The sequence below is a fragment of the Genypterus blacodes genome, unplaced genomic scaffold (assembly GCF_046128005.1).
Source record: "Genypterus blacodes isolate CSIRO-AG114 ecotype Tasmania unplaced genomic scaffold, CSIRO-AGI_Gbla_v1 ptg000058l_1, whole genome shotgun sequence".
Taxonomy (NCBI): Eukaryota; Metazoa; Chordata; class Actinopteri; order Ophidiiformes; family Ophidiidae; genus Genypterus; species Genypterus blacodes.
Window position 1 is genome coordinate 5,507,579 of NW_027466870.1, and position 27,801 is coordinate 5,535,379.

At 46.0% G+C, this 27,801-nt stretch overlaps 2 protein-coding genes and 6 non-coding genes across 9 annotated transcripts in view; 6 read left to right on the plus strand and 2 right to left on the minus strand.

The window, feature by feature from the left end:
- Positions 1-957, minus strand: part of xpr1a (xenotropic and polytropic retrovirus receptor 1a) — a 50,201-nt gene extending 49,244 nt beyond the window's left edge. Inside the window, exon 1 of the mRNA XM_076153463.1 lies at positions 884-957. The gene's annotated coding sequence lies outside the window, so the exon portion shown is untranslated. The remainder of the gene's footprint in view (positions 1-883) is intronic.
- acbd6 (acyl-CoA binding domain containing 6) lies at positions 38-24,323 on the plus strand. 2 transcript variants are annotated; one of them, XM_076153466.1, is made up of 9 exons: positions 38-208; positions 1,171-1,403; positions 1,593-1,657; positions 2,152-2,248; positions 4,656-4,732; positions 9,228-9,333; positions 12,006-12,095; positions 22,057-22,087; positions 23,717-24,323. In XM_076153466.1, exons 2-9 carry the CDS (start codon positions 1,278-1,280, stop codon positions 23,869-23,871), a joined length of 747 nt encoding a protein of 248 aa, XP_076009581.1. In that variant the 5' UTR covers positions 38-208; positions 1,171-1,277; the 3' UTR covers positions 23,872-24,323. The 2 variants fall into 2 exon arrangements, with proteins under 2 accessions (XP_076009581.1, XP_076009580.1); XM_076153465.1 differs by lacking the exon at positions 38-208 and having other exon boundaries at positions 589-1,403.
- Positions 24,324-24,550: 227 nt separating this feature from the next.
- Positions 24,551-24,622, minus strand: trnae-uuc (transfer RNA glutamic acid (anticodon UUC)). Its single transcript has one exon. It is a non-coding gene; the product is annotated as a tRNA-Glu (tRNA).
- Positions 24,623-25,082: 460 nt separating this feature from the next.
- On the plus strand, positions 25,083-25,154 carry trnae-uuc (transfer RNA glutamic acid (anticodon UUC)). The gene has a single exon. It is a non-coding gene; the product is annotated as a tRNA-Glu (tRNA).
- Positions 25,155-25,279: 125 nt separating this feature from the next.
- Positions 25,280-25,351, plus strand: trnae-uuc (transfer RNA glutamic acid (anticodon UUC)). The gene has a single exon. It is a non-coding gene; the product is annotated as a tRNA-Glu (tRNA).
- A 124-nt stretch (positions 25,352-25,475) lies between these two features.
- On the plus strand, positions 25,476-25,547 carry trnae-uuc (transfer RNA glutamic acid (anticodon UUC)). Its single transcript has one exon. It is a non-coding gene; the product is annotated as a tRNA-Glu (tRNA).
- A 125-nt stretch (positions 25,548-25,672) lies between these two features.
- Positions 25,673-25,744, plus strand: trnae-uuc (transfer RNA glutamic acid (anticodon UUC)). Its single transcript has one exon. It is a non-coding gene; the product is annotated as a tRNA-Glu (tRNA).
- A 1,577-nt stretch (positions 25,745-27,321) lies between these two features.
- Positions 27,322-27,393, plus strand: trnae-uuc (transfer RNA glutamic acid (anticodon UUC)). The gene has a single exon. It is a non-coding gene; the product is annotated as a tRNA-Glu (tRNA).
- Positions 27,394-27,801: the final 408 nt, after the last annotated feature.

Sequence of the window (27,801 nt, forward strand, 5' to 3'; positions counted from 1 at the left end):
AGCAGTCAATCCCAAGTTCATCGACCTTTTTCTCCAAAGCAAACGCGACGAGATAACGGGGGTACATATTCACATGAACGTACGCAGCTGACACGTTGTGTATTGGAGTCATCGATGAGCTGATATCGTTGATTAGTGCTAATATATGAGAGGATGAATTTCTGTCCTAAGATACTTGTGGCGTTGCATTGACATCTGCTGTTCTCAGGTATGAGACATTTCATTTACGTTACTTTATTTAGATTAAAGTTAAATCCAAAGCCAGAGAAAGCAAACATATGTCGTTGAATATTTAATAGTTCATCTGATGTACACTTTTGCTCAATCGACTTCATTTAATATGAGCGAATCTCTGGTGGCGACATGCAGTTATTAAAGTGGCGCAGTGTCGGTGGCGACACAAGCAGTTTAACGGTGTACCAACAGCGACATCTGGTGGCTATTATGTGCTAATGCAAGGTTTGCCGTTTTACCGTTTATTTCCCAAACGTCTTCTCTCGTAGATATAAATGCCTATTACAATGACATCGATATTGCATTAGCTATAGAAGAAAATATTTACAACAGATTTGAAGATTTAAATGTGTTATTATCGGTAAATCATAGAGTACTAATGTGTTTCAACGACTAGATGTAGGAATAGTGCGGCTATGTGGCAGAAACATTAATGAAAGCTCCTTTGCTTACAAGTTGAAAGCAGCAGTGTGTGTGCGGCGCTTCAGGCTACTTTAATTACACACTTGTTCTTACTTAACCTAATAAACCGGTTGACTCAAAATGGTCATCGCGTCGATAAACTAATTTCCTTCACGCCCGCGTTAACACACAAATAATGCGCTTAACTAAAACGCATTTTTAATAAAGTTAGTTTGTTATTTCCTACCAAAGCGCCGGGGGCAAGTAGACGGAAGCGAGCAGCGGAACCATCGTTCTATGTCCAATTTCACCCGGCTGTTTTACCCGACCGTACCAATGACGGACCAACTGGGGAAACAAATCCGGCTGTCACAATAAAATAATTCGCAGTTGAAACAGTACGCTGCGTTCCGTCAGAAGGCTTTCGCACCTTTTCGCACTTTCTTCACGGCATTTGTAACATTACGTCATCAACTGTAATAACGATGGCTTCTGGGTCGCCGTCGTCCTCTCCGGACACCGCGACGGGCTCAGGTACGGACCCAGCTCGGCCCGACACAGGGGAGCCCCTCGGCGGAGCCGGATCCGACAACTCCGACTCGGACCTGGGTTTGGGTAAATTCGACTGCAGTGCGGTGGAGATGGGGGACCGGCTGGAGGGAGAGGACCTGGAGCAGGAGTTCGAGTCTGCAGCAGACCGCCTCCGAGACCTGGTCCAGACGGCCAGCAGGGACCAGCTGCTGTACCTGTACGCGCGGTACAAACAGGTGAGTCCGTGCCAGAGGACAGACGCGTCAAAGTCCCGGTCTTGAACACTATGGCGCCATAATTCCTCACATTTACCTGCTGCTGTCACCTGCTGTCCATAATCCCTGTTGTCATGTTGAGTGTCAGTAACCAGGGTAACGAGTTTAACACCGGATCAGCTGAGTGATGTGCTCGTGTTGTGTTCACAGGCCAAGGTGGGAAAGTGCAACACACAGAAGCCTGGATTCTTTGACTTTGAAGGGCAGAGGAAATGGTACGGGACCTCTGATTGGTGCTCAAGTTACACGCATACAAACTAAGTTATGATTCTATCTTAAACAGCACTAGTGTGTGTGTGTGTGTGTGTGTGTGTGTGTGTGTGTGTGTGTGTGTGTGTGTGTGATTACACTCTACACACTCCAGTTACAAATGTGTGTATATAACAAGAGCTTGTAATCAATAACAGGTTCTTAAATTGTGTTTTGGCCTCCAGTCATAAAAATGCACTTTATTCACATTTGTTATGCTTTTATCTACTTTAAAAACATATTGTTACAAATATGACACCATAACATACATACACAGACACACACACACATACATACATGCTGGTGTTATGAGAGGGACAGGGTTAACGTGTTGATTGGAAGGTGACATTGTGAAGCTTTGACCTATGAAAGAACAGAATAAGCAGGAAATTACCTTCTCTGATTATTACTGATGATGATGATGATGATGATGATGACAGAGACTCTACTCTGGTTTCAGGCAAGCCTGGAAGCAGCTGGGGGACATGGAGGCCGATCAGGCTATGAAGGAATACATCTCCTGTGTGAACGTGTTAGATCCTGAAGGAATCCTCAAGGTAACAGCTCCGACCCTGAGAGCCAGCTGAGGCTTTTCACTCGACTCAGCTGTGTTTTGTTGTGAGATGTGATCACTATCACCACATCTCTACTTCAGCTCCAGACTGCAGTACAGCATCTGTGCCAGTAGATGTCAATGTGACTGTGTGTGTCGCTACCATCTACCAGGCCTCTCTGTATCTCTTCAGTGTGTGTGTGTGTGTGTGTGTGTGTGTGTGTGTGTGTGTGTGTGTGTGTGTGTGTGTGTGTGTGTGTGTGTGTGTGTGTGTGTGTGTGTGTGTGTGTGTGTGTGTGTGTGTGTGTGTGTGTGGACACATCAGGGAGACTGTTTCCATCTCCGCTCCACTCTCTCGTGTGTATACAGTGTTCATGTTTTGTCATCTGACCGTGTTGCCATGGTGAGGCGTTCCTCAGGGTGGCAGCAGTAGAGACATTAAAGTTACAGCAGCAGAGCAGAGTGTTATTACTGGATGTCCACTTCAAAATGTTTATTGTAGAAATGTGCTCTTGCTGTGTTGAAGTTAAGGATGATGTAATGGTGTTATTATTACACTGAGAGGGTCGAGAATGATTACAGACGTCCTAGATAAGGAAAGGACGCTTGAGAACCTCAGTTTAATGTGAGAGAGGATGCAGGCTAGTCATGCTTGGAATCACAGCAAAACACTGAATTAGCAGGCTCACACGCAAAAGTCGCTTTCCTGTTTCTCTCTCACACACACACACACACACACACACACAGAGGCCGTGTACTGTTTCTCTGAACAAACCGAGTCCCTGCCCTCATACTGGCACGGTGTCGTCTTGGCGCTGCCGGCCAAGATGGACTTGTATTTCTGGTTCTTAGGAGCGAAGCGTGTTGTTCCCTGGCAGGGCATCAGGTGTCCTCTCTGACCCGCCGTATACCCGCTCATGTTTCCTCTTTTCTCCCGCATCTCTACATCTCTACGTCTCTTATTTTCCTACTTCCTCCTGTCTACCTGATTTTCCTCCCTCACCCCCTCCCTCACCCTATTTTCCTTTGTTATCCTCTCCTCCCTCCTCCTGCTCTCCTCCCCTCGTGTCACATTAATAGTGTCAGAGTCAACCGGACGTCCAAACTTGACACGTTCTTTTCTCCTGGGCCGTGCTGCGGGACAATATTAGCTGACTCTGCCCCAGAGACGCACAATGCCAAGAGTGCAGCAGACTGGGCCGCAAACACACAAACGGCCCCCCCGCCCCCCCCTCTGAAAAGAAGCTGATTGTATTAGTGTTAACAAAGCACCACAGCGCGACAGCCGCCATTCTCTGGGAGGCACAGTGCGATGGTGTAAGCAGGAGTGCATAGACAGGGAAGCAGGGCAGAGAATAATAGCCAGGGTTTGACCTCTGTTACGGCCCCCATTGTTGAGCAGACACTGGCTTTTATGTTATATTATATTATTGTACAGCCCAGGAGCAGGGCCAGTGCATCAGCGAATATTCTGACTTTCAGAAGTGAATTAGCTTGTCCCAAAAGTGCACACACTCTTTGGTTGTTTTGCTCGGCTTGTCATGTTCTCCTCCATTCTCTGAAATCACATTTGTGCGTCTTCTTTTGTGAGTCGTGGGTCAGCGGAGAATGGCCTCGGTAATAAAGTCTCTGCTGAGCTCAATGTGATGGGAAAATAATGGAGATTAACAAAAGAAGGCCCAGATTAAGACGCCGTGTGTTTTATGATGGAGGGAGATAATGACACATCCCCTCAAAGCTCCGCCCCCTTACATGACGCGCTGTGACATCATTCATGAGTCTCAGAGTAGCACCTGTGTCGATGATGTCGTTAGCAACTGTGGCATCTTTCATGGTGATGTCATCCGTTCACGTCTCCCGTATTCAACTTCTACCATTTGCACAATTTGTTTATTTCAAATAAAACAAAGTGTGAAAATGTAAACAAAATGAAATGGCCTTTATATTCTTGTGTCATAACAAGTCCACACACAAACATCATCAACCTTCTAATCATCACCTGTTATTTCCCACTTCTTTGCCTTTAACGTGTTTCATTGTTTGTATTAATATTTATGTGTTCAACTTTAATATGAAGTGAAATGAAACTAAATAACGTCACCATTTCTTCACTTCTGTTTCGACTTTGCTACACGTCAACTCTTCCACCTTACTTAGATTTTAATGCCAGCAGTTTGTGTCATCAGATTACTGCCTGTGTGTGTTCAGCAACACAAACTGCACAACTAAGACCAAACTACCAACTAGACCAGAATTCTTACGAACTGTGTGAACAATTGGCGACATTACACACTTCCTGTCGCCATCACTGGCCATGGCGGTGAGCTTGTTAGGTGTGCAGCATCTGTGTGTGAATGCTTTTGGATGGAGGATGTTGTTTAACGTGCTTTAATGTGCTTCTTACCTGACAGGAAAGACGAGGAGCGGAGAAGAGATCAGTGTTTGGAGGAGCAGCAGTCAGCTCTCTGTACCAGGAGGAGACCATCAGGTATTTAGTTACATCAGAAAACATTGAAAACATGTGCACACACACACACACACACACACACACACACACACACACACACACACACACACACACACACACACAGTACTCTATGTTCTATTGAGGGTTTTAAGTTATTTAACTGAATGAAGCGTCCTTGTATGAAGGATAGCTGTCTGGTGTGTTGGTTCTTCTCCTGCAGTTCTGTTTGCTCCTCCAGAGGGCACTGATGACATCAAATAGAACCAAACTATCTTTTTCCCGCTGTGCTTTTTGTTGTCGTTCTGTTTTATCTCAGTTTCGTTTCATCTTAGGCACGGCAGATAAACAGATAAACACATGTTGGTAGATCAAGCGGCGCTCTTCACCTCTGTGTTCCTAGGTTGCGTTTCCAGATATCTGAGAGCTTTTCCCCAGTTTATGACGGAGCCATGATTCACCTTTTATGTGATGTCAGGTCATCCAGGTCTGAGCCTTCCTTTGTTAACTGCTGACCTCCGTTCTGTATTTGATTACATTCAACCGACCGTTTCCACATTTAGGGCCCGGCGATGTCGTACAGTTCTTATTTATGTTAATGAAATATATTCTCCATTTACTCTTCGCCTGGCAGACTTACTCAAGCTTAAAAACCTCATCTTCATTTCAATGAGAAAAAAAAAGAGCTCTTTTGGAAATGAAAATGAGATGTGTGTGTGAATCCTGCAGGTTTTCCTCCTAAATGCTGCGCCTGATTAGTATGCACAGTCTTGGGGGAGACGGCCAGAATCTCCCCTTTTTAATTACGTTGGGGGGATGTGTGTGTGTGTGTGAGGGGGTGCCGGGGAATAAAGGCACGGCGGGTACAGCAGAGGCAGACAGGTACACGGGGTTCCCAGGACGATGCTGCCCTTGGTGAAAGCCAGTAGCAACGATGCCCAGGGGGAAACCAGGAAGAAGGAAGTCATTAACACGGCACATACACACACTTATACACACACTCACACACACGCACATAAGCTCATACACTCGGCGCTATACGTCGACGCGATTGCGTTCGAACCCATGCAGAACCTGCCGGAACTGTCACACTCACTGCACTGCTGCTTTCCAATTTCCTCTTCCTCCCAAATACGCACGCACACACACACACACACACACACACACACACACACACACACACACACACACACACACACACACACACACACACACACACACACACACACACACACACACACACACACACACACACAGAGCCCACTCCATATTAAACAGCTAAGCACCTGTTAACCAGACAGAGTTAATTGCATTGCTCGCGCCTCATCTCCATCTCCATATGTGTGTGGAGTGTGTATCGACAAAAGCAGGATTGATTAGCGATATCCCTGGGCTAGTGAGCTGATCTGTGTGTGATTGGGGAGGCTTTGAATGCTACATTTGTAATTTTCTCACCCACCTTGAAGCAGGAAGGAGGTAAACACAGGAGGGATTGTTGTCCGGACGCCGCGCTGGAAGCCCGCGCTGAGTTATTTGAGCTCTCATTGTTTCTTGTACTTCCATGGAGTTCAGCCTTGTTAAGAGCTCAGACCAGGGTCCTATAGGGGAGCTGATGATGGATTGTGTAAGTGTGTAAGTGTGTGTGTGTGTGTGTGTGTGTGTGTGTGTGTGTGTGTGTGTGTGTGTGTGTGTGTGTGTGTGTGTGTGTGTGTGTGTGTGTGTGTGTGTGTGTGTGTGTGTGTGTGTGTGTGTGTGTGTGTGTGTGTGTGTGTGTGTGTGTGTGTGTGTGTGTGTGAGAGAGAGACAGAAACAGAGAGAGATGGATGGTGTGGCTGTAGTGTTGATCAGTGAAGCCCAGATCAGGTGGATGAGTGTTCCCCACCACTATGGCCAGTATGGGCTGATGGATGAAGGACATATCTGCCAGTACACCAGACTGGACACACACACACGCATATATACACACACACAGACATTCAAAGCCCTTGGTAACCAGCTGGTGCGATGACAGAGTAGCCTGTGACCTTCCCAGCATGCATTGCAGAGCTGTTGATGTCACGTCGTTTATAGGAGCCACATTAATCATGTGTTTGTTTATAGCCTCTGTGTGTGTTGGGCTGCGTTTATGTGCACAAACAGCAGCACAGACAGGTATTCTTAAGAAGAAACACTTTACTGATCTCAGTCACAGGCTCCATGTTGGGACAAACATGATATTCAATTTAAAAAACCAAGTGTTGTTCACTTAGAATAACACCAAAAGCAAAGGATGTAAACAATGATGTTTAACCTCCCTCCCGACATTTTTACATTGATTGATTGATTTAGATTTTGCATTTTTTGCATCCAATACTGAAAACACTGAACATATTGGGACCGCAGAAAAATCAGGATTATTTTTTATTTAATTTCTTACTCTCTTTTTATTATTATATTTTTATTTTTATTATTATTCAAATATTCTATACACACAATAAAAACAATTTCTATTTTAGGTTTTTTAAATTTATGTTTTACTGTAATTTATATTTTAATTTTTAATTTTTAAAATTTTATTTTATTTTATCTTTTCATTTTTGTTGTATTTACTTATTTACTTATCTATATTATATATTACTTATTTTTAGCTAACTTGTGTTTCTCAGTCCCTCATGGTAAGGTGATGAGGTTTGCCACTTTGTATGTACAACAAAACAAACAGTGGTATAGAGTATTGATAATTATTGATGTCATCTATTTGTGTTCATATGTGGGATTCTTTTAGTTACTTCATCTATTATATACCTTTAAACTGCAGCACATACTTGAGCATGTATGTGTGTATTTGTATTTTATATATGTGAGCGTGTGTCATACACCCATCATGCCGCCCATCAACCAAAGACTGATGAGCTGGCCTATTGATTAGTTGCCGGGGGAGACGGATGGCGGCCACACGTCAGGGACACTTGGGGTCACGGCGGCCATCAGACGAGAAGTGGGTGTGGCTCTGCCCGGAGCCTCATGAATAAACATAGCGGCGGTAATCAGGAGTATGTAAATGAATGTGCTCATACATAACCCAGCAATGATAAAAGTCTAATGAGTTATTCATAATTCATCACCGGCTGATGAGATGTTGCGAGGAGAGGAGAGGAGGGGAGGAGGAGGGGGAGGGGGAGGAGAACTGAGAGAGAGAAAATGGAGAGATGAGTAGCTGAAGAAAGGGAAGTGCAGAGGCCCATTAAGGCACAAACAAAAACTTCATGTCCGCTCGTTACATCAAAACTCTATTCTCACAGTAACCAATCAAGAGAAGTGCTGACGGTGAGTCAGAGCGTTTCATCTCCCCAGGGCACAGCTTTAAAGCCACGCTACAAAATCTAATGCTGTATTTCTTTTACGTGGACATTAAGACACTGTTTGTTTTTCCGTTTTGTTCATTTAACAGGACAAATTGATTTGACAAGGCTTTAACAAAGCATCACACACATATGGGAATCCAGAAGACGTTTGATTTCTGTCTTTGCACTGTTGGAGAAACCTTGGTTAGGACAACTTACACAAAACAACCTCAGTGACCTAGTTCAGACATAAACGACATCATGCCTTTTCTTTTATTGGACAGTTTGTTCTTCCTGCAGTGGGGAGGAGGACCTTATATGGTTCCTATTCTGTTGGACTTTGCCTTGTTGTTACACGTTACACTGTACAGAGAGCTACAACCAACCTTTTTTTAATAACAACGTAATGCATTAAAGAATTCTCTACAGCCACATTTCAAGCTCAATGGCTGGAAAATCCCCAATCACAAACTGTCATCAGTGTAAACAGCTGGTTGGTGTTTGTTTGGGTTTGGTCCACCGTCTCTGCTGTTTGGATTCTTTAAACTGGATTTTGTGCCTCACTTTTCATAGCCAGACCTCTGTTTCAATAAGCCCACGGAGCTCTGGCTGTGTGAGGGCATTAAACCCCCAAATCCTGGGTGTGTTGACTCAGTGAGCAGCTCCACGCTCCCCCGTCCTCCCGGGGGTAAGAGCAGAGTGAGGATCAAGCTCAGGGACGGAGGGATTCTGCCTTCAGAACGAGACGAGCTGGGTATGCAGGGTTTCTATCAGACAATAGTGCTGTAAATTCAATTAATCTGAACGGCCGGCACGGATAGAGGAGTGAAAGGCGTAAAGCTCTAAATGAGATTTGGCCCCTTCTCTCCCCTGCACCCTGCAGCCCGACGCCACCGCGTCCTGCCGGCCCCACAGCACTCATTCATGCCCCCAGTGCCACCAGGTGATTAGAGACGCACAGATATAATCAAAGCTGGGCTGGTGGCGGCTGTGTGCGTGTGTGTGTGTGTCTCGTATGCCAGCGGTCCCGTGGGATGCGACACGTCTGGCTGCTGCACACATGGTGTTTACTTTTCTGCATATACACACATAGCACTCGAATGTACACACATAGTTATCTACTAATGATCAAGTTAACTGTTCTCTTCTCTCTCTCCCCCTCTCCCCCCCTCCCTCTCTCTCTGCTTCTACCTCAGGGAAGAGGATAAGAACATCTTTGATTATTGCAGAGATAATAACATCGAGTACATCAGCACGGCCATCGGCTCCCACAAAGTGGACGTCAACGGTAAAGACGAAGAGGTAAATACAGAGAGCTGATGTGTGTTTAATGAAGTGATGTGAGATCAACCTTTAACCACACAATCCAAGCATTCATTCCTGTTCAAGTGGCCTTTTGCACACACACACACACACGCACACACACACACACACACACACACACACCTCCCTTTGCAGGAGTGCAAGTGAAAGGAGAGTTTCTCTACAAGGATCAATGGAGAGGGTTTTTGCTTCTCTTTTGGAATGATTGCATAATGGTTTGAATGGTCTGAAGCCACACACACACACACACACGGGGGCCGCTCTTCAGGCCGCGATGTGTCATTTTGCGTGTGAACAGCCATTATCAGCGTGAGGAGTTTTCTGGATTGACCCTGGAATCTATTCATCCGTTCTTGATTCATTATCAGCCGGGCCAAATAGCTCTCGCCCCGCTTGCCTTTCATCGCACGCGATCTGCAGATAAACAGGCAGTTGGCCGGTGAGACCCCCCCGCCCCCAGTCAAAGGCCAGATGGTTGAGGGCTCTCAGCAGAGAACGCTTTGTCTGTCTGCTGCCATTGTTGTTGTCCGCACACCTGTAGTGTACGCTGGTCAACAGCAGAGGGCAGTGGTGAAGTTTATTATCCAGGCAGACAGACAGAGAGAGAGAGAGAGAGAGAGAGAGAGAGATGCTCTTAGTACATTGCCTGCTGGTGTGACATATTTCTGGTGATGTGCCCAAGAAACTGTTAAGACTCCCGACAGCGACTGAGCCTTAAGAATGAGATTTGGGAACACGCTGGGACACGCTGGGACACGCTGGGTTCATGAGGTCATACCGGCGTTCGTGCACGAGGCCTCACTGCGATGCGTTGTTGTTTGAGCTTTGCTTCGTTTGAACATATCGCTTAAAGGCCAAACACCTGAGTTATGATTTTAAAGTAACAATAAAACAAAAGCAATCATCCAGATGGTTGAAGTGAAGAATCATATCATATGGAGGAGGATAAGACGGATACCTGATACTGGTGACTGATTAATATAATCTTTCCTTTCTGAAATTATTGATAAATGATCAAAGGTAGTTGGCAAAATTCCATTGCACTGTTTTAAATTCCTACACATGAACTTCTTGGATGAGTCGGGGATGATAGATGTTCTGTTGTTCTGGTAAATGTCCGCGAGGTTCTGCCAAAAACTGTGCCGTGTTTATATACCATAAAATAGATGTTTAATTGTTTCTGGCTTTCCCACATCAGAGAACACGAGGGGTCGACCTCCAGATGAAATCACTGCTTTGAAAGATTATTAAACGTGATGAACCTGGAGAATTTATTTGGAGTCGACAAAGAACCTTTAAGTCATTACTGTGTTCTCTTTCATCAATGTTTCTCTTTCAGATTCATCCAAAACGTGTACGTGTTTGTCCCATATCATTATCAATGCAGTTTGGTTGTAAATCAGGGAGGAAGACACTTCACAGTGACACAGTGAAAAGGGGTGCGTTTTTGTTTTCTTACACACACACCAGTAGAAAACTAAGAGAAGAAGAGGTTTTGTGTGTGTGCAGTCATAAATCCAGTACAGCTGCTAATCTGTCTCTTAATACTCACACGTGACTCTGCTCCTATCATCTGCTGGAGAAGAATCTAGTGTTTATTACCTACTTGAGCAGAAAGCGCTTAATAATTAATTAATAGAACTACAAAGAATTCTTATACAACTAATAACAATTTTATTATTACATTTTCATTCATATTTGTTGGGTTTGTGTTTAATAATAATGCTAAATAAAATGTTATTAATGCACCAATTAATTCTGCAATTTGTGTGTGTAGTCTCGATTACTGCAAACACCTAAGGTCATCAGTCTAAACCTGGGAGACAGTGTGAGAGAGAGTGTGTATCTGAGAGAGGGAGAGAGAGAGAGAGAGAGAGAGACTAATTGGTATTCTGGCCTGGCTCATAAGTTTCCATTTTAACATGCAGCCATGCTGATCAATATGTTTAAGCAACCAAACTGGACTCAGGGAGTTTGCTTTAACTAATTGGCCTCACTGAAAAATGATTGTGGTTTTATTAGAACAAGGAACTTGAGGAGATGTGTGTGTGTGTGTGTGTGTGTGGTAAAGGTTTCTGATCAGTGAGCAGCTCCTGTTTTACACACAGCCTCCCATCTGTCAAGCTGTAGAGTGTGTGTGTGCAGGTTTATGTATGTGATCTGTGCTGAGCTTGAAGCACCTACTCCTCTCTCTCTCTCTCTCTCTCTCTCTCTCTCTCTCTCTCTCTCGCACGCACGCACGCACGCACGCACGCACGCACGCACGCACGCACGCACGCACGCACGCACGCACGCACACGTTAACGTGTCTCGTCATTCTGTCCGCAGGTCATTATGGAGCTGAGGTCCAAAGGCTCTGAATTCTGAATGGTCGTGCATAATTTATTTTGTCTGGAAGTAGAGGGCCAGATTGAAGTCAAGTTAACTTTAAGGTGCAGGAAGGTAGAGGCAGAGAGTGAGGAAGAGGAGGAGGAGGATCTGTCTGAACTAACACAACTAGATATGACAGGACATGCAGTTAATTCATATAAACAAACTAATAGACTTTATGGGTAAATGAACTCAATCCAACACCGGGTATTCAAACTTTAGTGTCCATTTGTAGTAATTGTCATGTGTTTTTGTGTGCGTGTGTGTGTTTGGTTGTGTAGGGTCGGAACCTCCTGCACTGGGCCTGTGACAGAGGACACAAAGAGCTGGTGTCAGTGTTACTGCAGAACAAAGCAGAGATCAACAGTCAGGTAAGCAGCGTCTCTGGATTTCCTCTTTTTATGTTTTGAGGGGGGAAGCTTGACTGAGGTCCAGGTCTCTGTAGCGCCTCCTACTGGTCCAACAGTACCCACCTGACAGACAGCTGCTTTGAGATGCGGCGCTTTGAAACCAGTCTTCCTGCAGAGCTTTGGTTTGATTGCAGTTGAGTAGATTTCGGTGTTTGGCATTGATGGCGGCTGGAACCTTCCACCTCTGTGCACACTGAGAGCGACGGCGACATCTGCAGCATCCCCTCCTCTCTCTCACACACACTCTCTCTTCCATCCCCTGCATCCATTCCAGAAGGTCAACTTTAATTCACTTTATGTGCCACAGACAAATCCCCCCCCCCACCTCCCCGCCCCCCACGCGGCTTTAGTAGTGTTAGCATGTGGCTAGCCTCTTGTTTAGCCTCTCCAGGTTTATCCGCGTCCAGGAGGCTTTAGGCTCTGGCGATAAGCTGGCTCAGCGGCACATCGGAGAAATTACTCCTGGGCCGGTCCAGCAGCGCAGCAGCGTCCAGCTCCCAGTGCCGCCGCCGCACGCTGCAGGCTTTAACTGTACGGGCGAATCAATTGGAAGTAATCAGGCAAATTGTTTTAGGTTGCACAACCAACATAATCAGGACATTTCACAAATGACTTTTCTTTTTTTGTGGTCACGCGTGGCTCTTTTGTTTGCCGTGGCGGAGGGAGGGAGGGGTTGGATTTGCAGCGGGCGGTGCATCAAAGACTTAACGGCGGGGAGAGCGATGAAACACTTTGGCCGATGATGGAGCAGGCGTCCCGTAGTAACGCAGCAGAGGAAGGCTGACGTATGGAAACTTTAGTCCTTTTGTAGGATTAAGCATATTTACAGTCGCGTAGCTCTCATTAATATCCTAATGTGCAAAGTTTAAAGTACGTGACATAAATCTCTGCACGTCACGTTGTCGGCTTTGGATGAATTTGGTCGTCGTCATCGTTTATTTCCCAACTTGCAATGTCAAGAAAATGCAGAATGGATTGTGAAGGTGGCAGCGTTTAAGAGTTTTAAAACGCTTTTTAAGCTTTTCAAATCTGTCCTACATGAAAAATTAGTTTAAGTGCCATGGGGACCTGTGGGCCTGCAGGTCTCAGGTGTCACAGGTGTGTCGCCCCTGCTGGCTCTGGGAATGTGGGAATGTGGGAATATTAAGGAAACTGGACCTCTGCAGCAGCGTTACTGGGAGAGATTTATTTATAAGGTGGCTAAGAGGTGCCTGAGGGAAAAATATCGTCTGCTAAATCACATCGCTCTGTCCCACTGCCAAATGATCTCTCTGTGTGAAGCTTACAGAACCATACACACTCATTAGAACCTGCTAGAACATCCTCACATGCCTTTGGATCTTTAAAGGTTAAGACTTCCGCTTCGGCCCTTTGTGCACTTTGACAGGAGAAGAATTGTGTGCAAGGTTGTGTGTGTGTGTGTGTGTGTGTGTGTGTGTGAGTGTGTGTGTGTGAGTGTGTGTGTGTTCATGAGAGAATTGTTTGGGTTGTTTGCAGGCTATTAGAGGCCACAGTAATCTCTCTTGACCTCTAGCAACTGTAGCACAAACCAGTAAATAAAGATCAAACATGATTTATGCTTAATTTGTTGATTAAAAAGAGGAGGGGGACGCTGGAGATAAAAAAAAAAAAAAAAGTATTATTATTTGCTTGAGAGTGGAGGAAAATCGTTGGAAATTAATCAACTGATTGTTTTAGTGAATTGTTCCCAAACCCTGGTAACCTGCATTAAAAGGTCCGTTTGATAGTTAATCCTGGATCAGGAGGGGGGGTGGGGGGGGCTACAGTAGGTAGCTGTGTGTTTGAATACACAGATCACAGCTCTGCCACCTGCCAACAATAGATCAAGCTGTGGGCATTGGAACACACACACACACACACACACACACACACACACACACACACACCAACCCCATATCACTCCTCCCTCAGCTAATACACAGAGAAAGTGGGGCGTACAGCAGCACTGTGGGAAAAGAGACAGACTCATGTAATCATGGAAATTAAGGCTTAACCCTGCTCTTATATGTGTGTGTGTGTGTGTGTGTGTGTGTGTGTGTGTGTGTGTGTGTGTTTGTGTGCTAAAATGTATTTAAGCACATTAATGGGACTTTAGATTAAGTTTAGGACATTCCATCATATCAGGAGGAGCGAGCACAGATCCAGGGGCAGGGCCTTCAGCAGAGCACATACCTCCACCAAGGCCGAATCACAGACAAAATGCATTTTTCTTATAAAAGGTGTTTTGATGATCTCACACTTCAATGGAGACATTTGAGTTGTGAAGGAATAATGCTTTAGATTACTTTAGATTGTTTATGTACCTTTAAAGCAACAGCAGCACATTAAAGCCTTCTGTGTATTGACCTGATTCAGCAGCTGAGGTGTGTGTGTGAGGTGCCTCTCACGTGGCTCTGTGTGTTTGTGTGTGTCCACTCCCCGTGTGGTCATTTGGTCATTCTGTCCAGACACAGTAATCCTACACCTACAGCTAAGCCTCCTCTCCCCCTCACACACACAGGTACACACACACACACACACTTTTGTTTTCCCTCCCTTTGTGCTTCCTTTAGGTATTCATTCCCTCGCCAGCGCACCATAGGGTTGCCATGGAAATATGCATTTATAGAAACGACATGCCCGTTCAAGACAATCCGGGGCTTTGGCGGCGTCTGGGTTTCTGATTACGGCAAAGATGAGGAACGACCCTGAGTCGACTCAAAACAATGTCAGATTTAAGAACGCGACCCCCCAGAGTGTGAATGACAAAGACGCTGAGATTAGGCTGACAAAGGGAAACGACAGGTGAAGATGCAGGTAAACACAACGCAAACACAACAACAGGAAGGAAACACTGTCAAGGTTTAAAGGGAGGGAGAGGAGGGGGAGGAGGAGGCAGAGGAGTTTATGCACCGACACCACTCGCGCCTGCATTTCTGCCTTTCTACCCGTCTCTCCTCTCCTCTCTCCTCTCCTCATCACTCTGCCCTCCCTCCTTCCCTCCCTACCCGGCCTCCTCCTCCTCCTCTACTTTGTATTAAAACAACATGATCCATGAGGCGGGGAGGGCGACTCGCAGCACCGCTAATTCTAATTAATCCAGCGTGGTAGCGCGGCCGCGGCGCAGGGCCCAAGCGCTCCGAGTCTATCAGATAGAAATTCATAACTTAATTGAGGTCAGAGCCTCGAGCCGGCAGAACAAAAGTCTCCAGCCAGGACCAGAGAGATCAATAGTAATAAATATCTGACTGGGCCGCCTGCAATTGGTGGCTGGAGAGCACACAACAAGTCACACATACACACAGACTGGAAGACTATGGAAGGGCTGTGTGTGTGTGTGTGTGTGTGTGTGTGTGTGTGTGTGTGTGTGTGTGTGTGTGTGTGTGTGTGTGTGTGTGTGTGTGTGTGTGTGTGTGTGTGTGTGTGTGTGTGTGTGTGTGTGTGTGTGTGTGTGTGTGTCCATACTGTAGGTCTCTAAGAACATAATGTTTCTCTTCTTCTTCATGCTACTTATTGCCGAGAACTTTGCAGAGTTTAACTCAACAGTGTAGGTTGTGGGGGTGTGTGGGGGGGTGTGTGTGTGTGTGTGGTTGTGCTGCATATACATTACATGTCTATACAGTTGATTTTTTGGTGTATGAACCGATTGATTTGATATCGATGTGAAGAGGGGGCGGAGTCAGGATCCTGTAACTTACAATGGAGCTAAACTGTGACGGGACGGCTTTGACCTCAATCACACACTGAAGTTATGACTTTTCCTTTTGGTTAATGAAGTTCTCAAATATTCAGTATGTTGTAGAAATGTGGTTTTTGGCTGAAAGGAGTAGAAAGTAGAACATAAAAGGAAAACGTGCAGTGATTTTTATTACATTACATAAAAAAATGAAGACGAGCTGCTGTGGCTCACAAACATCACTGAACCCTCTCATCTACTGTATGTCCTCTTCTCTGGTGTCAACTACTTGTGTGTGTGTGTGTGTGTGTGTGTGTGTGTGTGTGTGTGTGTGTGTGTTTACCCCACAAAATGGTGGCTGATTGAAATTCCACGGTGGAGGCATTATTACACGTTTGTATCCCTCCCCTTTCCCAGCACTGCCTCCTGTAACTAATGGCTCAGTCAGCCCAGTCATAACAAATACACAGCTAGATTTGTCATAATTGTGTGTGTGTGTGTGTGTGTGTGTGTGTGTGTGTGTGTGTGTGTGTGTGTGTGTGTGTGTGTGTGTGTGTGTGTGTGTGTGTGTGTGTGTGTGTGTGTGTGTGTGTCTGTGTGTGCATGCAATTGTACAGCACACACTCACACGCACGCTCAGTGTATAGGGTCTATATGAAAGAAAAGGTGGGAAAGTAAAGAGAAGGAATCTACAGAACATTCGATGAATGGGAACGGTCAAGAAAATATGTGTGTGTGTCTGTGTGTGTGTGTGTGTGTGTGTGTGTGTGAGAGAGAGGCGATGTGTCTTTGCCTGCCTGCCATTGTTATTATGAGGGCTGCTGGTAATATAGAGGTGGGTGAAATGTTTAGAGAAGTCTTTGGAAGATGAATAGTTTTTAAATGAATAGAGAAGAATCAGCTCAGTGTGTAAAAAGTTTAACATTCCCTTTGAACGGGAAGCACACACTCGCATGGAGACGGAAACAAAAGCTGTGGGTCCTGTTTAGTACATGAGACACATGAACGTGACTTAATGAAATGAGAGCTGTTGCTGTGGTGCGTTCAGGGACCCACCGGCAGATACAGACGCAGCTCTAACTGTAACGTGAGCGCTCAGAAAAGCCCTGAGATGTGACAGTAATGTTAGCGTGTCCAGAGCGTCTCCAGAGCGTCTCCAGAGCGTCTCCAGCAGGTAACGCTCCTCTTTGCCATCATCAGCTGTTGTTTCTTTCTTATTGGCCACTCACTGGGCCTTGCCTACACTCTACTATTTGATTTCCATCGTTCTTAACCGTCCACATAAATTGTCAGGAGCATTAAAGCTGTCCTCGACTGTTGCAGACAGAGAGGGGGGGTGGGGGGGAGAGTGAGAGAGTGAGAGCGAGATACAGACAGCGAGGGGAGGAGGGGAGGGGACGGGGGTGAGGAGAGAGAATAAACAAAGTAAGTGTTTTGCCTTCCATCAGTCTCCTGCAGTACTCAGCTTTATGAGTCCCTCACTCCAAATGCCTCAGCCACAGCCCCGGCCGCCTGCACATTGATTTTCATATTACACTCTTTTATGTATTTATTTATTTCATATATTTCTTTTTAAACGTCATCGATGAGCCGCTGCAGGACAGACGGGGAGGGGGGGAGGAGGGGTGGGGGGTCTCTGGCGATGTTAATTCTCAGTCTCAACCCCATCCTCTTCTTTGATGGCTTTAATGGAGGCTAAGGTGTCCCGTGGGAATAAGCAAGCTTGGCGACAGGGGAGGGGAGGGGAGGGGAGGGGAGGGGAGAGGAGGGGAGGGGAGGGGAGGGGAGGGAGATGTCACGGCGGAGGAGAAAATGAAATCGAGAGGCAAAAAAAGAAGCTGAGAGAGGAAAACGCTTACTGTGTTTGCTTTGACAGAAAGGAGAGAAGAACGGCTCCGAATGCTCAGACTCTTCCTCTGAGGTTCAGCAGGGCTTTGTCACAGATGTGTGTGAGTTGTTTGGGATGGAGGAGGTGTTCTGTGCTGGAGCGTATAAATGTGACAAACAGAGGGGGCCACCAGAGACGGGGCCCCTGAGAGCCTCTGAGCCACGGCCCTGACACAGAGAAGAGGCAGAATCCTTAACAAGTTCAGGGTTTCCCCCTCTATGGAGCTTCTCAGAAGGTGTGTGTGTGTGGTGGGGTAGCCCGGGCACCTGAAGGACACTCCTGGGGAGGTGTGTGTGGGGGGGTTCAGGGCACTGAGTGTGGTGTGGGGCTAATTTGACCATGGGTGGCAGTGCTCACATACTGAGTGGCAAGGTTAGATCCCTGAGCTCAGAGAGCTGAGCAGATTCAATTAGAGCCCGACCGACTCAAGATCCTTTTAACACTGGCGCCTTCCCAACACACACACACACACACACACATACACATATGTAGGGTAAACTCATGTGCCAGCACAATCTGTGGTTAATCCCATGCAAATGCACACACACACACACCCACACTCACACTACATTTGTTAGTAGTTCAATCTGTGAATCTAGAAATCTCTGTGCAGAAACAGCAACTGCATCTAATGATTGCAAAGCTCCTGTTTTCACTTCATGTCAGTATGAAACGTCAGCTTGCAGAGACCTGAGCTGTGTTAGAGTTCAGTCACAGCAGCATAGTGAACAATGAAACCATCATGTTGTCATTAAGTAATGCAGAGATTTGAAACTCGCTGCATTTACAAGCGGTGCTGTCAGGAAATCAAACCTAGAAGAGAAACAGGAAGCAAACATGAAGAGGCTGAAAGGCTTCCTGTCAACATGATCACCTAACAAATCATCACTTTTATAACAATGCTTTACAAAGTGGCATGAACAGAAAGAGTCAAACTAAAGCAGCATCTAATCTTCACCCTTCTACTTTATACCCTGTGTCCTGTGTGAGTTCAGGTTGAGGTGTCGGTGCTCCAGCTGCTGCTCTGGTTGCAGATGTGTCCTGGTGAAGACGGAGCTCCTTCTGCTCCGTCTCCCTCTGATCTGCTGTCTGTCTGATTAATGGCACCTGCTCATCATAATGCTATCTGCTGGGATCTGCATACCAATGATCCCAGTCGCCTATCGATTCTCCCCCTCAGCAGTCCCATCTTCCTAACACACACCCAAGAGACTGCTACACACACGCACACACACCCTCTCAGTCCTTCACCATCTCCCCCTCCTCCTCCTCCCCCTGACCACTGTCATTATAAAAGTCAGCAGCTGCTGCATGCATTGATCATAAATCATAATTGCTTGTCCATTTTTCCCCACTTGTTTAATGTTGCTGTCATGGACATTAGGAGGGAGAAAAGGGAGAGGCGGAGAAAAGGGAGAGGGGAAGAAAAGTTTACTGAGAGACGAGGAGATGAGACGGAAAGAGAGACTGAGACGGAAAGAAGTATAAATAGATAGAAGGATGGAGAGGAGGAGAAAGAAACAGAGAGAAAGGCCCCTGATGGTGGAACGAGGAGAAATTAAGGCGTTGCTGACTGACTGACTATGTGAGTGTGTGTCCTGATGCTTTAGCTGTCAGTTGGCCTCACTGTTGTCTCCCTGCACTTTAATATTCTAAGATAATGTAACTGAAAACACACAAACCAAACCTTCTCTTTGACTCCAGCGTATCTTTGTACGCATACACAAGCAATTACTTACATCTGTGCCTCTGTCCGCTTCTTCCTTTCCTTGGATCAATTGTGGATAGTTGGGATCATATTTGATCTGCTTAGGCATCGAGGTCAGGAAATAAGATTAGAATATATCTCTACATATCTCTGATTGACTCTCTTTCATCCATCTTGCTTCATATAAAGACTCTGTGTGTGGTGGAAATGATAAATTCAGCAAAACTGCAATAGTACAAAAGCATCAATCCCTATCCCTCGCTGCTCCTAAGCATATTGGCCCGGTCCATTAGGAGGGCAGTGCACATGGCCGGATCTCTCCTGCTGGTTTTGTGCAAGCCGTGCTGCTTTATTGAGCACTATGCTGACATCCAGAGCCACGTTTCTGCAGCGCAAGGGGAAACTTTGGATGACATGTAAAAGCAGAGGTTTGGTCCCACACGCCTCCATAATGGGATGGGAGAGGAGGAACACCGGAGGAGGCGCAGGCGCTGGGGTAGCTGGCTGCAGGTACTGGGAGGTGGGGAGGGAAGGAGGGAGGGAGGGAGTGAGGGAGGAGGGAGGGAGGGAGGAGGGAATGTCTCTCCCAGGCTCCATCCAAAGCAAATGGAAGACAATCCAATTTCCCGTGATTCCATCAAGCCTCCGTCCTGGATCCAGGGGCATTAGGGAACGCTGAGAGGACAGGCCGCTGACCCCTCACATGAACATGGAGGAGGCATGTACACTCGCTTCACATAGTCCTTCACAAACAGGCTCACACACACACAGCCAGGGTTATACTGTCTGTGTGTGTGTGTCTGCGTTTGAAGCTTGTGCGTTTAAACGTTGGGTGAAGATGTTCCATCTTTTACCGTGCATCATCTCGTTCCTACTTCTTCCTGGTGTGTGTGTTTGTGCCTGTGTGTATCTGACAGCTAACAGCAGATTAGGCTTTTGAGAATTAGGATTAGGATTAACCCCCAAACACTTTAATTATAACTGTATGTATTTATGTGCATCAGGGTCTTCCCACTGGCGCAGATTGTAAACATCTGTCACTGTCCTGTGGCGCAGAGTTGTAGTGTGTGTGTGTATGTGTGTGTGTGTGTGTGTGTGTGCAAGCAAGTAGAGCACAATAATGGCATTGGGCCTTCTAACCCGGTTAATAAATGCATTTTTCCTCACAGAAGTAGTTTGGCTCAAACTGAATATTTGTGTAAAATAACTCCAGGGTGCAGGTTTCTGTATTTCCTATCTTCATCCATACGGTGTTGAGATCCTCCACTCTTTCCTGAGCGACATGATGTTTGCAGCACATCAGAGGTCGTGATTTGACTCTCAGACAGACAGACAGTATTGTTGTCTCGGGGCTCAACCATGGAACGCTTTCCACTGGTGGTGATTTGCATCTGTGTTCGGTGATCCACCCACAGGGAATAGAAAGCTCTAATCCAATCAGCAGGTCCCTGAAGTGCTGCGCCTCAGAGAGAGAGAGAGAGGGAGAGAAACACAACAATAGGATCACTCTGCACTAGGCCCTGCCACAGAGGGAGGGCGGGAAGGAGGAGAGGGGACAGAGAGGGAGAGAGGTGGGATGAGACAGAGAGGGAGGACTGGGAAGGTGGAGAAGCATGGATGTGGGAATAAAAGGTGAGAGGGGGAAGAAGGTGAGCCTGAGGAAGAAGAGGGAGGAGGGTGGACGAGGTAATTAAGAGGAAAGAGAGGCAGTAGGAGTGAAGTATGGAGGGAAAGAGGGCAGAAGAAGGGAAGATTAGAGGAATCTGGATCTGCTGTTAAGGAGGGCAAAGGTGAAGAGACTAATGAATAATTTCCCCCTAACAATTTTTGGTAATTTGGACGCGTTTGCCACCGCGGCGCCATTTTGCCGCACGCAGGGAAGTGTCACAGGCCTGTTGCTTTTTAATCCGTCTCCGAGCGTCGGGGAGCCATTCTGCTCGCCTCCATGAATCCTCTTCTTCTGAGACCGGAGGCAACAATCTGAACATTCATCATCATTAAGAGGTGCAGAGGCAGGCCGGAGGAGCGGTGATTAAGAACTGAATCTTCTGTTGATGATGCCTGTCATATATTGTGTCTTATTATACCTGCACACACACACACACACACCATCCCTGTCCCCAATCCCCAATTCGTAGAAGAGTTATATCTCTACCATTGACCTCTCGAACCGAAGTATCATTTTTACTACTCAAAAGACACACACCCACATGTATACACACACACACACACACCTGCACACACACACACACAAACGCATTCGGGAGGCTGCTGCTGTCATTGCGGTCGGCCCCTTCCAGTGAGCCCTCTGTGCAGCGACCCTGAGCCTTTATGTGTCCGAATCACACAGCATACACACGGGTGATTGATTTAAAACCTCTAAGACCATCCCCGCCCCTCAAACACACACACACACACACACACCCATATAGTTTTAGCTGTGACCCCTGTGCCTGAGCGTCTCTGGATCTGCAAGTTCAAAGGATGAAAGGTCTCAGATCATGGTCACTCTCTGCTCAAAGGCCGATTCAGGTTCCAACATTCCCAGTGTGTGTGTGTGTGTGTGTGTGTCGCTCCAGATGGTGGTCTTTTATTCTCTTTGTGTTGCTGATATTGTTCTTTTCTTTCTCTTCTTCCATGCCTTTTGCAGGATAATGAAGGACAGACAGCACTACATTATGGTAAGAAAGTGTCTCACATATATAATAAGAATCTGATATAAAATGTAGATATTTCACTTTAGAATAGAAACTCATAATTCTGCATTGTTGTCATCTTCACATCTTCTCTCTTCATATCTCACACTTTTGCTCTCTCCTCCCAATCGTCTAATACTCTTCACATCCTCTTCCTCTTCCTCCCACTCATCTCTTCTTGTTTCGGACATTCCTTTCTGTTTCTTCTTGTGTTCACCTGTGTGCTAGCAGGCTCTGTGGTATGCACTATATGTGTGTGTGTGTCTGTGTGTCTGTGTGTGTGTGTGTGTGTGGTTGTGTGTGCGTGTAATAATCACCAGGCCTCCCAGAGGAAATCAGCAGTGGTCCTCAGACTCCCCTGACCCCCTCATGCCCCAACACACGTGTCCCCGAGGGGCGGTTCCCATGTCCTCTGAGCGTGTGTGTGAGCGTGAGTGTGAGCGTGTGTGAGTGTGTGGTTACACCATCTGTCACCCATTTTGGTGGCATAGGAAAAGGCATGTTGCATCGTCCACTGTTGCATTTTGGAGATCTGCACACGTGCAAGCACACACACACATACACACCCTCACACACACAGAAGCCCTGAGGATGGGGCATAAAAAGATGACTAATAAACATAAGCGATGAACTCCAAGAGACAAATAGCAGAGAATGAAAATTCATTCCCACCTCTCTTTGCACAGGGCCACAGTGGCTGGCTGTGATTAATTGAAGGTTTACTGCTCACCATAAATTGTTCTCCTCCTCTACTGCTCCCCTGAGGGCCGGCCACTTTTTACAGCCCAAGGCCCAGCCGAGACACCCGCCACGCGCACACACACCGCCGGCTAAATAAAACACTGTTTAGAGCAGAGAGAGGAGGACTGCACACATAGCAGGAAGAAGAAGAAGCTGAGGATTGTTAATCTGACTGGGTTGCAGGATTTGTGCTTCTTGTACACTCGCATGCTTTTGTATACATAAACACAATATATGTTCACACACACACACACACACACACAAGCTCCTCCAGTCGGCCACCTCTGGGCCGGAGGTTAAAAGGCCCGGCTGTCAATCAAGCGGGCTGCTGACATCAGCGATCATGGCGGCGCACAGAAGCTGCTCTTTAAAAGGAGTGAGCGATTGACGCCGACAGAGGAGAGCACTCAGAAAGAGAGAGAGAGAGAGAGAGAGAAAGAGGGGCCAGAGGGGCGAGAGGTGCATCAGCGACGCAAGGACCCGCTAACTGGGTTAAGCAAGTGCAAGCACCCCCCCACCCCCACCCTCCACCAGCCCTTTCCCACACACACATACACACACACACACAGGAAGAAAGAGCCTTTTAGTGGGGCACAAATTGCCGATGAAATGAAGTGTTTGAGGGAAGCACAGGTCCAGGCCAATGTCACTGCTGCCTGCAGATGGAGGTTTCATTAACTTCAGGACTGTACATACTGTATTATTCTATGATACTTAAAAGACACTTATGACGCAAGTTGCCTCAAACCTGCTATGACTCATAAACCAGCGTCTCACTCACGGCGCCTGAGTTCATGCTGATGCTGTACACTTGTTCTTATTCTTTGTTTCTCCCAACATCTCCCAACCCACTTTGTGTTTTGTGTCCTTCAGCGTCGGCGTGTGAGTTTGCAGACATTGTAGAGCTCCTGCTGAAGGCCGGAGCCGACCCGTCCATCAAAGACATGGAGGGCTCTCTTCCCGAGGAGGTGACCGAATCCAACGCCATCTCCTCTATCCTGCGCCAGCACACTGTTCCAAAAGGCTAGATCACACGCACACACACCCCGTCCCCATGTCCCTGTCCCTGTCCCCGTCCCTAGTCTCATCCCACTCTGCCCAAGCCTTTCCACTCCCCCCCCCCCTGTATCCTCTCAGAGACTTTGTTCAGCAGATAGTAGACCAGGACTGCAAATGTTTTTATTTGATTTGGTTTTCGAATCCCTGAGGTGAGTTTTCAGTTCTGCTGCCTGTAAACATTAGCTGCCTCATTTGACAAAACCCCTGAGTTTAGGCGCACCACATGTATGTCCATTCTTCTAAATACTGTATATCTACTCCCTCTGCTACGGTCTGACGCTCAGTCAGGCCTGTTAGTCAGAGTGAGGCCGAGCTCACCACTATCATTACTGCGGTTTGTTCATGATTCAGTTGTGTTACATTCCTAAATGAAGGCTTTATGCATTTGTCATTCATCACTATTAAAATCTTCAACAAATCAGTTTCCTGTTTGTTCTTTTGTTTCTCTCTTCCTGCAACCAACATCACAAACGCCCCAACACAAGTTTCTCTTTCTTTCTTTTTTTACATTAAAAAGGTACTCTTGAGTTTGGGAAGTTATGTAAAGATGATATCTGAAATTGACATGCACAGTGACTAACAGTCTAAGCCAGGAAGCTGGTCTATAATATTTTCAGCTAGCTACTGTATAATATAATTCAGCTTTCATTCCCACACCGGGAGTCGAACCCGGGCCACCTGGGTGAAAACCAGGAATCCTAACCACTAGACCATATGGGAGATATATTGCCGTGCGATGAAGGGAAAAAGAGAATTGTTAGTAGAAATGTTAGCTCTCTCACTCCTTCCATGTCCAAGAAGTTTTCTCTAGTTTTACTAAACGACGACCAGGGGGTCAACTTTTTCCAAATTAACACCAATTGATGCCATTCAACCTGGATGCTGTGTATGAAATGTTAGCTCTCTCACTCCTTCCTTGTCCAAGATATGGGTTTTTCAAGTTTTCTCCAGTTTTACAAAATGATGACCGCGAGGTCAACTTTTTCAGAATTTTGTCAATATTCTCAGGTTTGCCCCAAATACACACCAATTGATGCCATTGCAGCTTCACTTTACAAAAAAACCTTTACAAACAAAACACAATAATATCGTCCATTCCTGTAGCATTATTGATTATTTAACCAACAGTATATAGTTAGTGTAGTTACAGAGAATCTAGTATATAAATTAGTTATATATCTCCCATATGGTCTAGCGGTTAGGTTTCCTGGTTTTCACCCAGGTGACCCGGGTTCGACTCCCGGTATGGGAATGTAAGCTGTAGTACAAATTGTAAAGTAGCTAGCTGAACTATTATACAGCTAGTTAAGACACCTAGACAACCCCCTGGCTCCAGTGTAGTTACAGAGTATCTAGTACAAAGATAACTTTTGTATCTCCCATATGGTCTAGCGGTTAGGATTCCTGGTTTTCACCCAGGTGACCCGGGTTCGACTCCCGGTATGGGAATGTAAGCTGTAGTACAAATTGTAAAGTAGCTAGCTGAACTATTATACAGCTAGTTAAGACACCTAGACAACCCCCTGGCTCCAGTGTAGTTACAGAGTATCTAGTACAAAGATAACTTTGTATCTCCCAAATGGTCTAGCGGTTAGGATTCCTGGTTTTCACCCAGGTGACCCGGGTTCGACTCCCGGTATGGGAATGTAAGCTGTAGTACAAATTGTAAAGTAGCTAGCTGAACTATTATACAGCTAGCTAAGACACTTAGACAACCCCCTGGCTCCAGTGTAGTTACAGAGTATCTAGTACAAAGGTAACTTCTATATCTCCCATATGGTCTAGCGGTTAGGATTCCTGGTTTTCACCCAGGTGGCCCGGGTTCGACTCCCGGTATGGGAAAATAACCTTTAGTACCAATTGTTAAGTAGCTAGCTTAGTCAACAGCTGACACCTAGTCAACCCCCTGGCTGTGTCTGAAAATGTAGTTCTCTCACTCCTTCCTTATCCAATATTTGGGCTTTTCAAGTTTTCTGTAGTTTTACAAAATGATGACTGCGGGGTCAACTTTTTCAGAATTTTGTCAATATTCCCCAATTTGCCCCATGTTGGATCCACGTTAAGGTGAATTTAAAGACATTAAAATTTGCGGGGAAAAACATTTGTTTAAAATTTAAATAATAGAAATATAAAAAATAAATTGTCTTATCAATCACAAATTTCGCGACTCCCCTACAGTACATCCACGGACCCCCTAGGGGTTGCGGACCCCCTGTTGAAGACCTATGGTCTAGCGGTTAGAATATGAAATGGCTGCAAAATGGGAATGAACCTTTAAAAACTAAACTTAACTTTTCCATCTGCATTTCAGCCTTGGCCTTCACTTCATGGATGTATTGGGAGATTTTACTGTACTTTACTTCTCTGTACTTAAACTCAAGGCCTCCTAACCGTCCCAAACATGTCTGCTTGTGACACATCAGTCAATCAAGTCTGTGACAGAAATAAATGGACTTCCAAGCATTTGTAGTCATCACCAGGACTTCACTTCAAATTCAATTTTTGTTTTGACAGCTGTTGTAGTGAATTGAAATGCGAGTGAGCGATGGGATACATGAGGGGAATCCAATTGTTTTTATGAGACGTCCATATCTGCATCCATGTCCTGTGCTTCCCTCCTTCACAAGTCACATGGGAGAAGAGGCCCAGTAAATATTCTTGCAAAAGTATCATCACTTTTGGAGAGTGCAGCGCTGGAGCGTCCCTCAATGAAATCTCCTCCATCTCCCTTCATGCATTTTGAGAAGGAAGCGTAGAAGGCGTCCTGCGCGAGAGGTCGGAAACCTTTTGGGTATTCAGCCTGAGTCTGGGACACGATGCGCTACAATCCCACAAAGAGACAACAGTGGCCATCTTATTGTTATGCATTCCGTCCGCATGCAGCCATTAGGCCGTCGGTGTATCTCTAAAGCCTGTTTGAGGCCGAGTGTTGTCTCCTCGGCATTTCCTAAACCCCGTTACGCTGGCTTGAGGTAAGAGAGGGTGACGGCAGCCGTGCTTCCCCCCCGGCTCGTCTGCAAGACTCTGACACTAAGCCCATTATGCTTCCATTATGGGGCTTCAATTTTCCTCTGAGCTTTTCTCTTTTGACACTGCATCTCCATCCCTCTGCAGAGCACAGACCCACAGATCCACAGACCCTCAAGGCCCAACATCCTTCATATACTCATATATCTGATGTGAAAGGGGACAACACACATTTACTCAAGTACTGAAACTTCTCAGGTGTTTTCATTTCCTGAAAATCTGGTGGAAATGTTTCTCTCCACCACATGAATGTAAAGCTTTACTTTACAGACAACCTTTACATACAAAACACAATAACATCATGCATTCCTGAAGCATTATTGATTATTTAACCAACAGTATATAATTACTGTGTAGTTAGAGTATCTAGTATATAATTTCTTTTGTATATCTCCCATATGGTCTAGCGGTTAGGATTCCTGGTTTTCACCCAGGTGGCCCGGGTTCGACTCCCGGTATGGGAACATATGCTTTAGTACCAATTGTAAAGAAGCTAGCTGAACTATTATACAACAGCTTGCTAGCTAAGACACTTAGTCAACCCGCTGTCTCCACCAGCCCCACACACACACGCCAGGGAATCCAGTAGTAAGCACAAATCCCTCTTCTATATAAAAGCTTCCCACTAATGACAGAGATTCATTCACTGGAGTCCAAGAACGTGTGTGTGTGTGTTCCAACGCTCTGCTCCAACCCTTTATGTGTAGTTTGTAGGGCTGAACAAGAGTGCGCTGACACAGGAGGCCGCAGCTTTGAAGCAGCAAACAATGAAGACGCTGGTGTATTAGAGGAGGGATGTCAGAGTCCAAGGCCTCTAATACACCAATCATCACCAGGGTATTTGTCATGGAATCCTCTGGGTCGTGAACCCG

Bases quoted from the DNA above. Each gene is read 5' to 3' on its own strand.
- acbd6 (XM_076153465.1), top strand. From the start codon at position 1,122: ATGGCTTCTGGGTCGCCGTCGTCCTCTCCGGACACCGCGACGGGCTCA. The intron at 12,096-22,056 runs GTAAGCAGCGTC...TGCCTTTTGCAG, and splicing joins AAGCAGAGATCAACAGTCAG to GATAATGAAGGACAGACAGC. The intron at 22,088-23,716 runs GTAAGAAAGTGT...TGTGTCCTTCAG, and splicing joins ACAGACAGCACTACATTATG to CGTCGGCGTGTGAGTTTGCA.